The sequence below is a fragment of the Typopeltis vanoorti genome, chromosome 5 (genome assembly GCF_054136105.1).
Source record: "Typopeltis vanoorti isolate ZY-2024b chromosome 5, IOZ_Tvanoo_1.0, whole genome shotgun sequence".
Taxonomy (NCBI): Eukaryota; Metazoa; Arthropoda; class Arachnida; order Uropygi; family Thelyphonidae; genus Typopeltis; species Typopeltis vanoorti.
The window spans coordinates 122986821-123002612 of NC_143553.1; the positions used below are offsets into that span (position 1 = coordinate 122986821).

The 15792-nt window shown below is 33.0% G+C and overlaps 1 protein-coding gene across 4 annotated transcripts in view; it reads left to right on the forward strand.

The window, feature by feature from the left end:
- LOC150106772 (calsenilin-like) overlaps positions 1-10453 on the forward strand; it is an 82992-nt gene extending 72539 nt beyond the window's left edge. For 3 of the 4 annotated variants that reach the window (XM_090392688.1, XM_090392691.1, XM_090392689.1), the window contains exon 6: positions 4554-4725. In XM_090392688.1, coding sequence (XP_090248814.1) covers positions 4554-4697 — 144 coding nt within the window. In that variant the 3' untranslated portion in view covers positions 4698-4725. Of the gene's footprint in view, positions 1-4553; positions 4726-4763 lie in introns of those variants that run through there. The other variant, XM_090392692.1, reaches the window with a different exon arrangement.
- The last annotated feature ends 5339 nt before the right edge of the window (positions 10454-15792 follow it).

Below are 15792 nucleotides of genomic sequence, written 5' to 3' on the forward strand. Positions count from 1 at the left end.
TCTGCTCTGGTTACAGTGATCAGTTTCACAGTTAACAGTGTTATTGTTGCAGTTTGTGTCCCCTGGTCAGTTACTTCAGCCTTTGTGTACTATGAGTAAGAAACGTAAGATCTGTGAAGAAAACGGGTCATTTCAGGAAAAATGGGGAAATGAATTTCTGTTTATAAACAATAACGACAACAAACCACAGTGCCTTGTGTGTTTGCAAGTATTGTCTGTGCACAAGGAATATCACCTCAAACTCCACTACATATAGCACCATGACCCTAAATACTAAGAATATGTTGGACAAGTACATACTAAAATTGTACGTAATTTGAAGAGAAAGGTTAGTGCTCAGAAATCTATTTTTCCTAAACCAACGTCAATACAAAAAAACTCACTCTTGGCATCGTTTGTTGTAGGTGCAGAGATAGCAAAAGCAAAAAAAAAAAAAAAAAAAAAATCATTATCTGATGGTGAATTTGTAAAACACTCTTTTCGGAAAATGGCACGTGCATTTGGGGAAGATAAAATTGCCTGTGAGTTTGAAAGCGTCCCACTATCAAAACAAACTGTAACAAAAAAAGAATCGAGGAAATAGGTTTTCACATATTAAATAAATTAAAAAGTGTTATTACAGATTCAGCTTACTTCTCATTGACTCTGGAATTGACATAACAGATAAAACTCAGCTTCTAATTATTCATTCGAGCTGTTTCCAAAGACTTTGTTATTAACGAAAAGAGCTACTAGTATTAGAGTCATTACATAACACAGCCAACGGTCAAGGCATTTATGATGCAGTTATGAAGGTTTTAAATGGTACTGGCTGTACCATCGACACGGTGTAGCAAAGAGGCAGCCTGCCTCACGGTGCCGCTTAATAAGGGAGCTCGTTCAGCCATACTGCGGTAGGCGCCGTATTACGGCAAACAAGATATTTTACAAATATACGGCGTTTAGTTTAGTTTATGTTCTTATTATATTTTAATAATAAAAAAATTATAGTCATACGTACTAAAACAAAACATTTTAGAACCCACTTAGATCATGGTTTCTCAAAGTGCGGTAGGCGTACCCCCGCGGGTACGTGAAAGGTCTTCACGGGGTACGTGACAATTTTCGGCTATGCATGAAATGCATGCATTAACGCATGAAATCATTATTAAGAAAAAAAAAAGAATTAATTTAAACGAACGTCGGGGCGATAGTAACTCGCTCCCTGCGATGAACAACAAAACAGTTGTTTTGTTGTTTACCGCAGTGACTTAATAAAACAAGTAGTTTTATTATATCACTGAATAAGGTACAGAGACATTTGCAGGCTGTGTAATATATTTCTCAACAAATACTGCAATTAGAGACAACTGGGATAAAAAGGGCACCAACTAATGAATCACATGTGAGATGTCCTTCCCACAGAAACAGATTTTCTTATATTTTTGTCTTATAATCCATCAGGGACGACATTTGTTTGCCTCAGGGCGCGATCTAATCTGGCGACGGCCCTGGGTACTGGTGACATCAACAATCTCACAGTTATTGTGACAGATGGCGCCAAATCAATGCGTGGTACTCAAACAGGCTTAGTTGGCTTACTAAGGAAGGCGGGAATCAATTGCCCTGTATTGCACTGCATTATACACCAGGAGGCTCTGTGTGGTAAAATTCTGCAGATAAAGGATGTTATGAAACCTGTAATGAAGTGTGCGAATCTAATTAAGGACGGAAATCGAGCCGTGACACACCGCAAGTTTCTTTTGTAACAGAAATGTAGGCAGAATATGACGATTTAATGTTGTACACAGAAGTACGTTGGCAGAGGGAACTGTTTGAAACGGTTTTTTGCTTTGAGAAAGGAAATAAAACAGTTTTTAGAGGAACACGAGAAGACAAACAAAGAACTAATCACAAAAATCCTCATTTTAACAGCTTACTCGCCTTTCTAACAGACATCACACACCACATGAATGAACTCAACGTGAAGTTACAGGGACGTAACCAAAGAATCTCAGATTTAGTTGGACACCTAGATGGGTTCATAAGTCGACTGAAAGTTTTTAAACTCACCCTAGTCAGAGGAAACTTGGTACATTTCCCTTCCTGCAGGGAGTTGAAAGAGGAGAGCCATGACATTGACTTTAGTTTTCTGTGCCAATGCTAGCCCAACTTTTGGAGCAATTCAGTAAGCGATTTTCTGACTTCAGTGGCATGCGGCCACAACTGACATTATTTAACAAACCAATGAAATGCGACATTTCAGAGCAGCATGACACTATTCTATTGGAGTTGTGTGACCATCAAAGTGACCCCTTTTTCCAGTCAAGGATGAGGATAGGCATTGACTTTTGGAAACTAGTACCAAGGGGAAAATATCCTGCATTGAGTGATTTCAGCTTGAGAATTGCATCTATGTTTGGAAGCACATCCATATGAGAATGCACTTTCTCAACTATGAGGGCGGTTAAATGAAGCAGACTGACTGATGACCACCTTCAGAATTTGTTACGAATATCGTCATCATCGTTGAAAATCGACTTTGATGACCTTGTTGCCGCACATGAACGCCCACAGTGTTCTCATTAAGTCGTGTCACATGTAAAAAAAAAACAGAAATATATAATTACATTTAATTCAACAACTTATATTTAAATCAATCAAGTATTTTATGTTGTTCTCCCGGTAGTAAAATGATTTTACAAATATAGTAATTCAATACATATAACTATTGCCTTGAAAAATTGCAGAGTTTATTTTTATTTAAGTTCTGTCTAAAAGTGTGCGGCCCGTGACGCTACCACTCATCATATATTTGCCCTCGTATAGAATGAAGTTGGTCACGCTTGGATTACATGATAACTGTATTCATTAGCATTGCCTCCCCTACAACTTAAGCAATGTTTATATCTCATTTTCAAACTAATTTATAGAATTCCTAAATAAACATATTGATTTATGAAATAAACAAGAAAGAAAAGAAGCAATAACGGACAGTACGACGCCAGTTATTTTGTGAGCGGCATGTTTATTAATCACATTCGCTGTTAGCGAAGGTGATGTGATATATTCTCTGTAAAGAAGAAATATCTGTTTCGCTGGAGAGCATAAAAGTCAATACGATAATTGTTATTTATCCTACTATTATTTTCACATATTATATTAATATTATTTATACAGCTCAGTAACAATAACTTCTCGGGGAAAAATGCACAGTGTGCCGCTTTTATCTGCAAATTTTACTGGCCAACTTTATGATTTGAAGAGTTGTCTTTCAGTAGCATATCTAATAGATATAATTATGTAATATAAATAAAAATATCACTGCATTTTCGTGTATAGAATTAGAATAATACATCATTAAATTGGTTTTAAAAATTTGAAAGAACTCTTCAATTCAAATATAATGTCTCATAAAATTATTTAATTAATTATTTTATTTTATTTTACTTATTTATTTCGAAAACATAAAAGAATAAATTAGCTAACTTTGTTATTTTAGTTTACAAAATTTTTATTTAGTTTACTTTTACATTTAATTTAATATAATTTTTATTTTAGGTTTTGTAGAAAAATTACAAAATCGGTGTGTTAATATTACAGCATAGAAATTGTCGCATGTTCTCATTAAATATAAAATTCAGTGACATTAAAGACAAACTAAAAAAAAAAAAACATCTTAAAGAATCTTCACTTCTTCCCACAGCAGCATCTTGTTAATAACATTTCGGCGAACCAGCAGCGATCTTTCAATACTCGCTACATACTACAGAGCCTACGTAACACCGATTTAATTTTGTCGTGATGATATCAGAAACGTTTCTTTTGGAACATCAAAAACAACCTCTGCCGTTGCGTGCGAAGTGTCGTCTAGAGATATCTAAATTTAATCCATGTTGTGTCCATATGGCGGCTAATATAACAACAGCACCACACCAAGACACACTAATCTAATTCCTACCGCCCACAGCAAGTATAATATAATAACGAAAGTACCTCAAACTATATACCACAAGATAATTACAAGCGCAACACAAGAAAGACAAGAACATCACAATATTGCATCACACGCCTCTGGAAATGAAATAAATCGAGACCATCTGTTTCTTTATATATAAATGTGTAAAATGAAATGCTGTTTCTTCACATTGTATTTATTATTATTATTATTATTATTATTATTATTATTATTATTATTGCATTTTAGTTATTTATTCTATAATATATATATTATTTACATAATTAGTGAATATTTTCAATATGTTATAATTTGTTTGTTTATATTTACTGATGTTTATATTTCTATTTATAACATAAATACATTAAATTTAAACATTTGTATTTGTTTTTATTTTATTTATTTATATATTGTTTTATTTTATTTCTGTTATGAATTTATTTAATTTTATAATGCTTTTATATAAAATACGAATGAAGCCCATCGTAATTTTACTGAGGGTACAACTTTATAACAGTTTAACTGCGTTAAAAGTTATTGAATACAATCATTAATAACCATAAATTGGATTTTATTATGTTACTGGTTATTTTAATTACTACACTTTTTCTTACAGCAAATCGATGCTAATCAAGATGGAGTAGTAACGTTCGACGAATTTATGGTATGGTGCCAAAAGGTTCGGAAATTTTATTCTCTGTTAACGATAACCGATTTCGTGATGATTTATTTTTATTTTATTGTATTTTTTTTTCGTTAATTAATTTACTTTTAATGTACGTATACTTGTGCACGTTATTCATATAATCGTCTCATTTCATTATAGGACGAAAATCGAACCAAGAGTTTCTTCATGTTAGACACCATACTGTGAGGAATAATTCCACTTTTATCGATCAGAAAGAAGTCGGAAGTGATATCCAGAGAATGACGTAAAGAAATGAGAGATTATTTACATTTTATCATCTTACTGTAAATAACGCATTTCCTTCTTCCGATCTGTCGTCTGCTCTGCGTTTTTCCGCTTCCGTTAGCCATCTGTCGTACGTGTTTGTGTAAGAACGCGTACCCATCTCACGCGGGACTTCGAGCATTGCCATTCGCCAGTGAACACTGTGAATTTCAATATGGCAGCTACCTCAATGTGATTGGATGTTCTTTTTTTCTGGAACTGTTAAAGTGAAAAGGTGCTATGTGGGGAACAGACGCCGAATAATCATTTAAATTACGCCAAAAGTTAATTTTGATTTTACATTTACAGTGCAGCTATTATTTTATTGTTTTATTTTTTGTTATTTTGTAAAAAACGATTATTTATTTCGTTTACAGATGTAGTTATGAAAAAAAAGTATGATATTGAACAGTTTCATAGGTAGGAACTTGTCTGTATTTAACGACATTGAATGTACAATAACACTAGGTCTTTTCATTAGGGTTAGATAAGCTGGAATGTTATTTTAAAATCATCTATAGATAGAACAAATGGAGTATAAATATTCTCTTATAGAGTAATATGAGAAATGAATATTTTAACGCGGATCGTAATAGTAGAAACCTTAACTAAGCATTATTTAATCATAAGCAATGGTCTCAGAGACTATTTACATAATATACTTCATCATACTAACAGATTATCTTGTCTCAAAAGGCAAAATGTCTTCCATTAGTTATAAGTTAGTTGAGATCATGTTCCACCAATTAGCAGCTGAGCTTTGCTATATAAGCAGGATTTGTCTTCATTGTGGGAATACTTTGAATTAGCATATTCCTTTGTGATTGGGTAGTGGTATTCAGACTTCCATATAAGAACGTTTATATTACTATAAAGAAGAAAATTTGAAGTAGTTTTACTTCTATTTCTACAGATAAAAATCGTTTCTTTTTGTTTTATTAGTGAACCAAGAGATTGCAGCATAGTTTAAAATATAAATTTAAGGCAAAGTTAATTATTATTATTTTATTTATTCATTAATTATTTATTTTATATCTCCATATGTTTCTGTTCAAACCTTGTTTTGTGAGTCACCACTAGGATCGCTGCGGTGTATAATATAAATTGAAAGAAACAGAATGTAAACCAAAAAATAATTTAATTGAAAAAAAAATGTATAAAAAAGTAGGCTTTCTCTTCAAAATATTATTTTAATTATCTCAACTAAATTATTTCTGAAGTTCTATATTGCATATAAGAATAAAACAATAAAATAGATTTTTATGGACAAAAAATGAAACTTAGGCAAATACATTAAGCATAGTTTTGAAACATATTTTGGACGAAGCAACAGGATTCACAAATATGAAATGATTTTCTAATCACCAATTGATCGAGATTGTATTTTTATGGATTTCTGATTGAAAGTACTGTACGTATACTTGCTCCGAAAAAATGAATTATGCATGTATACTACAAATGTATATTGAATTTAAATGTGCACTGATTACATTAAAAATAAGAAACTTTTAATTATTATAATTAGTTCTAATAATTTAACAAGTATTTTAATAATTAAAGGATAACTGAATTAATAGAATTAAATTATATTTGTAATAATTTTAATTTTTCGTATGATTTTCCTTTTAAATTTTGGGTGGCGTTTGCATTACTTCCTGACCTTTGGGGTTTGAGGGATCTTTCTTCCCCACTCCACCCTGTAAAAACCGCACCTCTGTGCCTAACTATAAGGAACGTTTTGTGTCTTTAGCATTTGTTCCTTTGCTGTCTTCTCACGATTATCCAGCGTTTCGAATTTTGCAGGTTATAAATAACTTTAAATTCTAGTCACTTTATACAACGCGGAAAAAAAAAAAGTTTATCCAGTGCCATAACTAAATTGTTTAAGTCTCCTTGCAAGAAACTTACGATAAGCCTCTTAAGGACTTTCAGCTAGGGTTCGTTATTAGCCTTTCTATTCACTTACTGTCCGGCCACAGATGCGAGAACCCTGGCTGGCAGATTGCCAAGAAGAGTCAATTCATGTTGAAGGGGATAAAGGAATAAGGAGATGTACGATTTCGTGCTGGTGCCGAAATCGTACATCTCCTTATTCTTTTCGACACGAAATCACGTGCTTTATACGTAAAATTCATAAAGAATCGATTTAAGTCATTCCAACTGCTCTACAAGCAAAATAGATACCACTTTGAAAACTAGAATTTTCATAAAAGAAAATCTAATTTTCGAATGTATAAGAACAGTGGCGGCCCGTACATAAGCACTGCGACACTACAGCACCCCCAAGGAAAAAATTAATTTTTGTTTGTGTTTATAAATAATAACAATGCTTACAACATTATATAAATGCAGTACAACATGTTAAAGGTTACAGCTTATGTTTTGACATTGATTGAATAGTTAATAATTGAAATTGTTCGATTAACGCTTTAGATTACGAAACAGATGCACTGAGATCTAACGCCGATATTCGTTTGTCCTTATCATTGCACGTTATGTCATTCCCAACTGTAACTGCTCACACGGAAGTGTATTTTTAGTATGCTTACGCGCCTTATTTCTGTGAGATATGAAACGTTTGCGTGTACGTGGTGAACTATTTTTTGTAAATCTTATTTTATTTTGTTAAAATAGCATATACTTATTTATTTATTATAGATACAAGACTGAATTATGACGAGTGTTGCTGTTGAAAATATGAAAAGAATTATCTTTTTATTTCAATTATCGTTACACGAAACTAATACACTGCGATCTAACGCCGATATTCGTTTGCACTTGTCATTGCTATCGATACGAAACTTTTATTATTGGTGTTTGTTCGTGGTGAGGATGAAATATTTTTATAAGCAATTTTTAATATGTAAATTTATTTATTAATAAATTCGTTACTGATTAGGAAAAAAAAGTTTTTTTTTTTTGTATATGCAGCACCCCCACTTAAAATTTTCACCGGCCGCCACTGTATAAGAATAAACACTCATCTCACGAAACGCATTGATTACCCTATTATCGGCATGGATTCTCTTTCTTCTGGTATGCACACAAGTGTCGAGGGGTCTTGCATCTGTGGTCGCACAGTAGCTGTCCCATATTAGGATTTTGCCATATGATCAATGTGAATTATGCTGTACGGTCAACTGAACATATCATTGTATGATATTTGAGTTTGCTGGTTTATAGTTAAGGATGATCGATTTAAGTAATTCTATTCACCCACAGTTTCATTTTTTCCCCGTTCATCATTCCAATTTCGAGCATACGAAGTTCAATCTCGGTTTAACAATTTTATAAGAGAACTCGTTAAAATGCAAACAATGTTTTGCACAAAACTCGGTTACTAAGATATAAATATACACAGCTTACAAATTTGGATTTATAGGAGAATTCTTTTCCAAATAACATTAAAATATACGTCTATTGATCAGTATAATTATAATATTAAGTATTCACAAATAAACATCGTACTCAGAGCTTATAAATACAATCACGTGCCATATAAGAACAGATGTGTTTGCAAAAACTGTTCCATCAGCCTGATGATTTACAAGTCGACCGATATTTGTCAATAGCGTTGTATCACACTTTGCTAATGTGCGTGCACGTGTGTACTTTGTGCGTATTTTACTTGCACGACCTTGATGGCATGATCCTGTTATAAAAGGTGGTTCTATGTTGTACCCAGAAGAAATAACGGTTCCTTATGAATTCAAATGTTTGCTCAATGCTGTTTTGCTACATGAGATGCCTTAGCAATAGAGAAACATGATCGCTTTCTCTCACTTTAATTATTATGTAAAATATTAGTGAGATTTAAAATATCGCCTGTTTATTTGTCGATAAACTGCTTCAAATTACACTATATTTTAATGTTTTAATATCCCATTACTTTGAGGCAGTTTATCCTGATGGGATAGAAATCTCCTTGCATCATTAAGCAACTTTCTGACTGATAATCTGAGGCTGTCTCCTTTTCCAACCCTCGTGTTAATTGTCTGTCGCTAGAATGCATCAACTAGATCTCAAAATTCAAATTGAATAATAACTGGACGATGAAGGGACTGTGTATCATGAACTAAATGATGACAATCTTATTACATCTTTGAAAACTATGATTTTACAACAAAATATTCTTTGATAAGAACAAAAAAAATTATGGATGTTTTTGGAACTAATTTTTATCAACTTTAAAAGCAAAATGCGTGCATTACTGTACGTTAAAATTTTTAAAAATGTTTTATAAATATTAATTAAAATCTATAAATTAAATTAATTATAATTTGAAATATTTATAAATAATTTTATGAGCAATATGTCGTTATTATATTACTCTGTTATTCCGTATTCATTATAAAAATAATACGTGCATACAAAATTTTCCGTGTTTATACATTAATCGTATATTAAATCGTATTAAATAAGACATAATAGATCAATTAAAAATATTTTTAATTGACTTAGTATATCTTATTTATAAAATAAGATATAATATAATATTATAAATGTATATAAAATATTTATTTAAGTTTTATTGAAATTTTAATCCAAATTAATGTAAGAACCGTAAACACCATTCAATATTACATATCTACATTTTCTTAATTCGATACAACTGTATAAATGCATAAAATAAAATCCTTTAATCAGCTAGGGCGGTGATTAATACCCTTGGAGGATAATGGATAGCAATGCTGTAGCCAATGAAGTTCTAACTGAGGCTCGGCTATTGCTGTTACCCTCCTTCCATGGTCAGAGCTTTAATAGTTCAATAACCTTATCCCTACACAAATGCATAAAAAGAAGATTCAAAGTCCATAATGCTGCACTTAACTAAAATTTATATATAGTTACGTTAAGTATAAGTTGAAACTCTTCTCATCTAAATAGTAACTTTCTGAAATGGTAGAGCTAATGTTTCAGATAATAATGACATTTAAAGCATTTTTTTTTTTATTTTGTCGCCAGGATGGTTAATCAAAATCTACAATTATATGGTGCTGCCCTCTGCTGCGAAGGTTTGCAATTAATATTTTTAAAAACATGTTTAGATATTTTTAAGTCTTCATTAGTGAGAAAAGCTGTTGTTATAACGTCACTTCCGATCACATTATAGAAAAGAAATGACTCAAATCAAAAGGGGATTTCTATGACATTGCACATATTCTTGTTAATTTGATGACCGTGTTCAGCTTTACTTATTTACATAAACAGAAATCTAAAATCCTATTTGAAAATATTTTCTTTGTCCTTATTCCTTTTTTTTTTCATTCATATTCATGGGATCTTAGGTTTTATTCTTTCCACTAGCGGACATGGTATACGATTCCAGTACGAGACTATTAATAGCCTCCTCATTTCTTTAACCATGCAGATGCTGCACATCACCAAATACAAATGTTGTTATTATCTATATGTGAAATACATTTGCAGCCCCGTAGTAATATTGTCTACACCCACCTACCATCTATGCACCATTGGGGCACTACTTCATCCTTGTAAATTTGTATATCTGGAAAGAGATGACTAAAAAAAAATAATAAAAAAAGAGTTCAGGTACTCTGTTATTCGTGTGTGTTTTGTGTTAGTTTATTCATTCATAAATGTGCATAGTTATCAGGAAATATAATTCGCAAACGTTGCCATGGAGATAATACAAACAAGAATCATCATTTGCTTTGGCTAATAGTGTTCAGAGAGAGGAAAGAGAAACTGCATACATTCAGATTGGAATGTTATCTCCGTGTTTTTAAAGTTAAAAATAAAATCAGCTTCTTCTTTTCTTTTTTCTTTTTTTTTTTTTACTTAAATTACTTTACAAAAAGTCTCAAAGAATTTTTAACATTCATCATAGCATTGAATTGTTTTGCCAAAACTTAATTATGCTTATTTTTATTCGTTGCATTGCAAAACGTAATGTCTTAAAAATGTCAATTCTATCTTTCGTTATTGTAGTAATAAAATAATGCTTTACACTTAAAAGTTCTTTTTTTTTTTCAGTATAATGGTGAAATAAATGAAACGCTCCAGACTGAAAACATTCGGAATTTACTTTTTTACATTTTATTAGCAAACTTTGAAGGTCATAGTTGACAAAATTAATGAGCTGTGGCGAAGTAACTGTTCATTGCAGCAATTATCTCAGTGGCGCCAACAGTAGCAGAAGTTAAAACAGTCGTGAAAAGTTTGGCATTTATTTTTATTTTTTTCATTTTTATTAACGCAATCAGGAGAAAGAAAATAAAGATGTACCTATTAAGAGAGAAAATTTCAAAGTATTTTAATGCCCACTTACTTCTCTTTCATACTGTATATGAGCTAGCTAAAATTACAACAATGAACATTAAAACAGAAAGAACAACAACAAAAACATTAGTAGTACATAACGCTGATTTATCGAGACTGGTCACGTGACACATGACGTCATCAGCCGAGCGTGAATTGCAACCAACAATAATATTATAGTCAGTTACTGCAGTTTTACTAGAAAGGCATTCCAATTAGTGGCCACGCAGGTGATACTGTAGTATAGACAGTTGTAACAGGTGGCTGCTAAGAGAATTTATTATTCGAATATTTCTAGAAATAGCCAAAGCGACATAACTTACTGGAGGAGGGAAGGATAGACAGAGAGAGACTAAAATATGAATTTTGAAAGGCTGTATAATGAGAAAACATTGCAATACTCGTCAGAGTTAATATATAATGTGCTTATAGTTGATTAAACTAGGTTTGTTAAGTTCATTTAACGTCACTTACATACTCCGTTCCATTCGCTTTTACACTGCTGAGACATTAGCCACATAATAACACCGAACGACAGAACATCCCACCACCTGTTACAACAATAAACGACACAGTTTTATGGAGATGATGCCACCGATATAATTAACGCATGTTGTGTCTATGCCGTTTATATCTGTAACCATTTAATACTCCTGATTGCTTTAATATACTCCGCTGAGGATGAAGAAATCAAACACACACACACACACACATATATATATATATATATTTATTTATCATTTTCTTTTATTCTCCATTGATGTGTTTACCACTTCTGCCTGTTAAAAGGTAGTAATCAATACAGAAATCGCAATTCACCTTAAGAAATATCACGATCGCCTCCGAAGAGAAACTTTCCTGTCGATACAGAGTATCTCACCAACTGTTGCAATTCGCGTGATAAATTTTCAGCACACACCTTCATCTTCGCGCATTTCGTAGCATATGTAGCCGCTCTCATCGACCAGGAGTGCGGAGTGAATCACCAACCTGTGGATCGCCATGGAAGAAACGAACGGTGATTGTATCGAAGATCGATACGCACAAGTGAATAAAGGAATTTCCTTTTGATAAAAGTTGTGATTGCTCGCCTAAAATAGCAATTTGTTCGGAATGATCAGCCGCATAGCATTCAACTGATCCCACCACTCAATTGTCAGGTGTGAAATGACTCGCGTAGGTGGCTTTTCTTTGATGTCTCTTTCAAAACAGTCTCTCACGTAGTACGCTGAGGTGATGTTTGAACACAAACGCGTGGAATTCTGGGTAGAATGGAATGGAGGAGAATGTAACTGTGTTGTGTCATAGCGACCATGTATAAAAGTCAGACACAGTGGATGAATAATTTTTCATTTTAAGAACTAGAATTACAGAAAATAATCTGACTGACGTCATTAGCAAAATGTTATTTTTATAAGACATAAACCTGTTGAATCAGGTATGATTACAAGTTTCAATTTCTCATTTACGTCTAGACTAAGGTCTCTGTGCTGAGGCTATGAGAATAGAGATCGAAGCTCTTAGGATTAACTTTAATTCTTCATACGTCGAAATATTAATCGCAATCTTCAACCCATCTGTGTTCACGGGGTCAGTTTGCTTGTTTTGAGGGGGGAAAAATCCTCCATCTCCGTATGAGGCCGCTGACTAACTCACCATTTAACTGAAAAGATTTGATGTCATAAACGGAATTCGAATCAGGTCTTTCTAAACGTGCTCTCGTCTATATCAACTGAGTTATGGAGGATCTATTAATCGCAATCAGGGGCGGCTCGTGCATAGGCACTACGAAACTTCAGCACTCGCAACTTTTCTCGATATATAAATATATTTATTTATATTTGCTTTTAATATTTAATTTTATCATCAACAATCCTATACAATTCTCTTATTTTGTATAAAAAATAATAAAAATCCATCTTGTAGCACTTAGGAGGGCGAAGGACGCTAGCAGCACTGTGTTTACCATGTCATATTGCTACGCGCGCAAGCATATGCACGTCATAGTGAGATGCGAGCTATTAGCGTAATGCGGCACTGTCCGTCGCGCAGTTCCACTGTTGTTTATATGCAGTTTGCGCCAGTAGTAGAGTGTTCGTAGTGCTTATCGTGTTTACTCCGACTCTTTAAATATTTGGACATTACAATTAAAGACATAACATTTGTTATAGTTTTTATTTTAGAACATTATTGAGGTTATGATAATGGATTTTATTTTTATTTTTATTTTTGAATTATACCAAACTTTATAATTTTATCGATAATAAACAATATTTTTCATGTTTAATTTTTTTAAATTTTTATCATAATTTTGATATTTTATTCAAACACGTATACACTGTACTTACAGTGTGTATATTTCGAAAGTTGCAGCACCCCCACGATTTTAAGCCACGAGCCGCCACTGATCACAGTCAATACGATTTCGTACATTTTTAATAAGTTAATACATTAAATTAAGCAATTTAGCAATTTGAGGAGAAAGAAGAAAGTTATTAATAATGGATTTAATGCCCTGCAGACTATATTATTTAGGAATTGCAAAAACAATAAAATAACTGCAAGAAAAACAACTAATAGAACATGATGTGAACACAGAAGCGACACAAGTCTGTGTGATGCAACAATGCATAACTTTTCAACTGCTTTGTTATTTTTCTGACACTTTTTCACACATTTATACTAAGGAATAAAGTTTCAAAAATCCCTTCGCATTAAGAAAGAAACGAACCCGATTATTACAGAGAATCGTTAATAATCGGGTAAATCGGTAATGCAGGATGAACAAATACCAAGATTAAAACTGAGTAATCGAAAAAATACAATCGTTTATTCATGTGGTATTACCATAGTAACCTGAATTGCGACAAAGGCATAAGATACACTGGCAGATGTGTTTATGTATTATTTAAGCAATCGCTTAGATTAGCCTTCTTGTTAAAACTGGAACTCTCATGAAATAAAGTATTTTCCTTTATATGCAGGATTCATTATATAGAACTTTATACTCTATAATTCCTTTTGGGTTAACGTATTTCGGACACTGAGAGTGATATCGGATTACATGATGTGTACAAAGTAGATGATAGAAAAGCATACAACAGCAAACCTCTGAATAGAAATCAAAAGTCTATCTATGGGGAGGGTGCAGCGTACTTGGGAAGGAGTTAGTATCATCCTACTACATGTGCACATATTGAAGAAAAGTATTAAAATAAAAGAAACACTCTTAATTGTTGATTCGATGAGTAAATCTCCAAAAAGCAAGAATATATTCTATAATTACTTCTACAATATTTTTTATCATATCATAATCCTATTATAAATAAAATTGGAATAGTATTTTTGTGTTTTATAGCTTGGTCGTTTTTTCGATAACTCTCTTGACATATCACGAACATCGTTATTGCATCGCTGTAAAAGCGTTTTAACGTGAGTGAGCCAGAGACGTTTTAACTCGGCACAAACTTGTGTTTCTCTCGTTCTGTGGCACGTGTTTAGCGGGAAATCGATTTGGCATATATGTTCAGTCACACCTTTTGAGCGTGCACTTCAACACGCTACAAGCAACTCCGTGATGGATATTTGAAGGGGGCGACAAGAGATTTCGAAATGTTTTTATATAAAATAAAACATTCTTTGTATGACAGGCGATGGTCGAATGAAGCAGATGACTTGATTCCTTAAGAGTATGAATAATTTAAATCAGTATGTTCTTCCCATAGAGAGGTATATAAGATGAAGAATAGAATAATATTTAGCATGCGAACAAGCAAGGTTCGATGTGGCAAAGATTTACAAATTATTCTCAGCTAATCTTTCTCATGTAAATTGTAAAGAATCGGTATTGTTAAAACCACACTTAGTGGTTTTAATAATACCGATGAACAGGAAACACCACATTTATGTATGGAGTGTGGTTAGAATCAAATGATCCATGGACAGAATCATAAGGTTGAACAGAGAAGAAGTAATTGTTCGAATGGCTGTATAGCAACCACGGACTCCAAAGGGATATATCTAAATTCCTCAAGAGCTGTCCTAAATTGAAAATTTGCATTTCTTGGACAAGCGTAGTCCAAGAAATGCAAACTATAGCTGAGATGACTGGCAAACATTAGCACTGGAGAATGGTTTGCATGGGAGATGACGAATTCTGCTATTTCACGAGTACAGAAGGACAAAGGATACTACAACAATGTCAAGGACATCATTGTGTCCAGTAAATCAAGACACAATGTGATGATCTGGGGAATATTTTCTTGGCACTCTTTATACCAGAAGAAGGATGTAAAGGTGGGCTATTCAGATATCATTGTCGATCTATGATATCCATTTATCAATTGACCGTTATCTGCATGTGATAGACACTGGCAGACCCTTCTTTCCTATGGAAGTTACAGGATGACGAGGCGTGTCTCAGATACGTGTCTTTTAGTAAGTCACAGGAATATGACGGTGAATTGATCGCTTAATTCACGGTACTCGAGTCCCAATTTGTAACTTTGGGTTGTTGTGATTGTCGCAAATTTTATAGAATGGCTGAAATTCAATCTTGCGAACGATAGGATAACAGTGGATTTTCGAACTACGTGAGGTAAATTTCCCAGCGCGTTGCGGC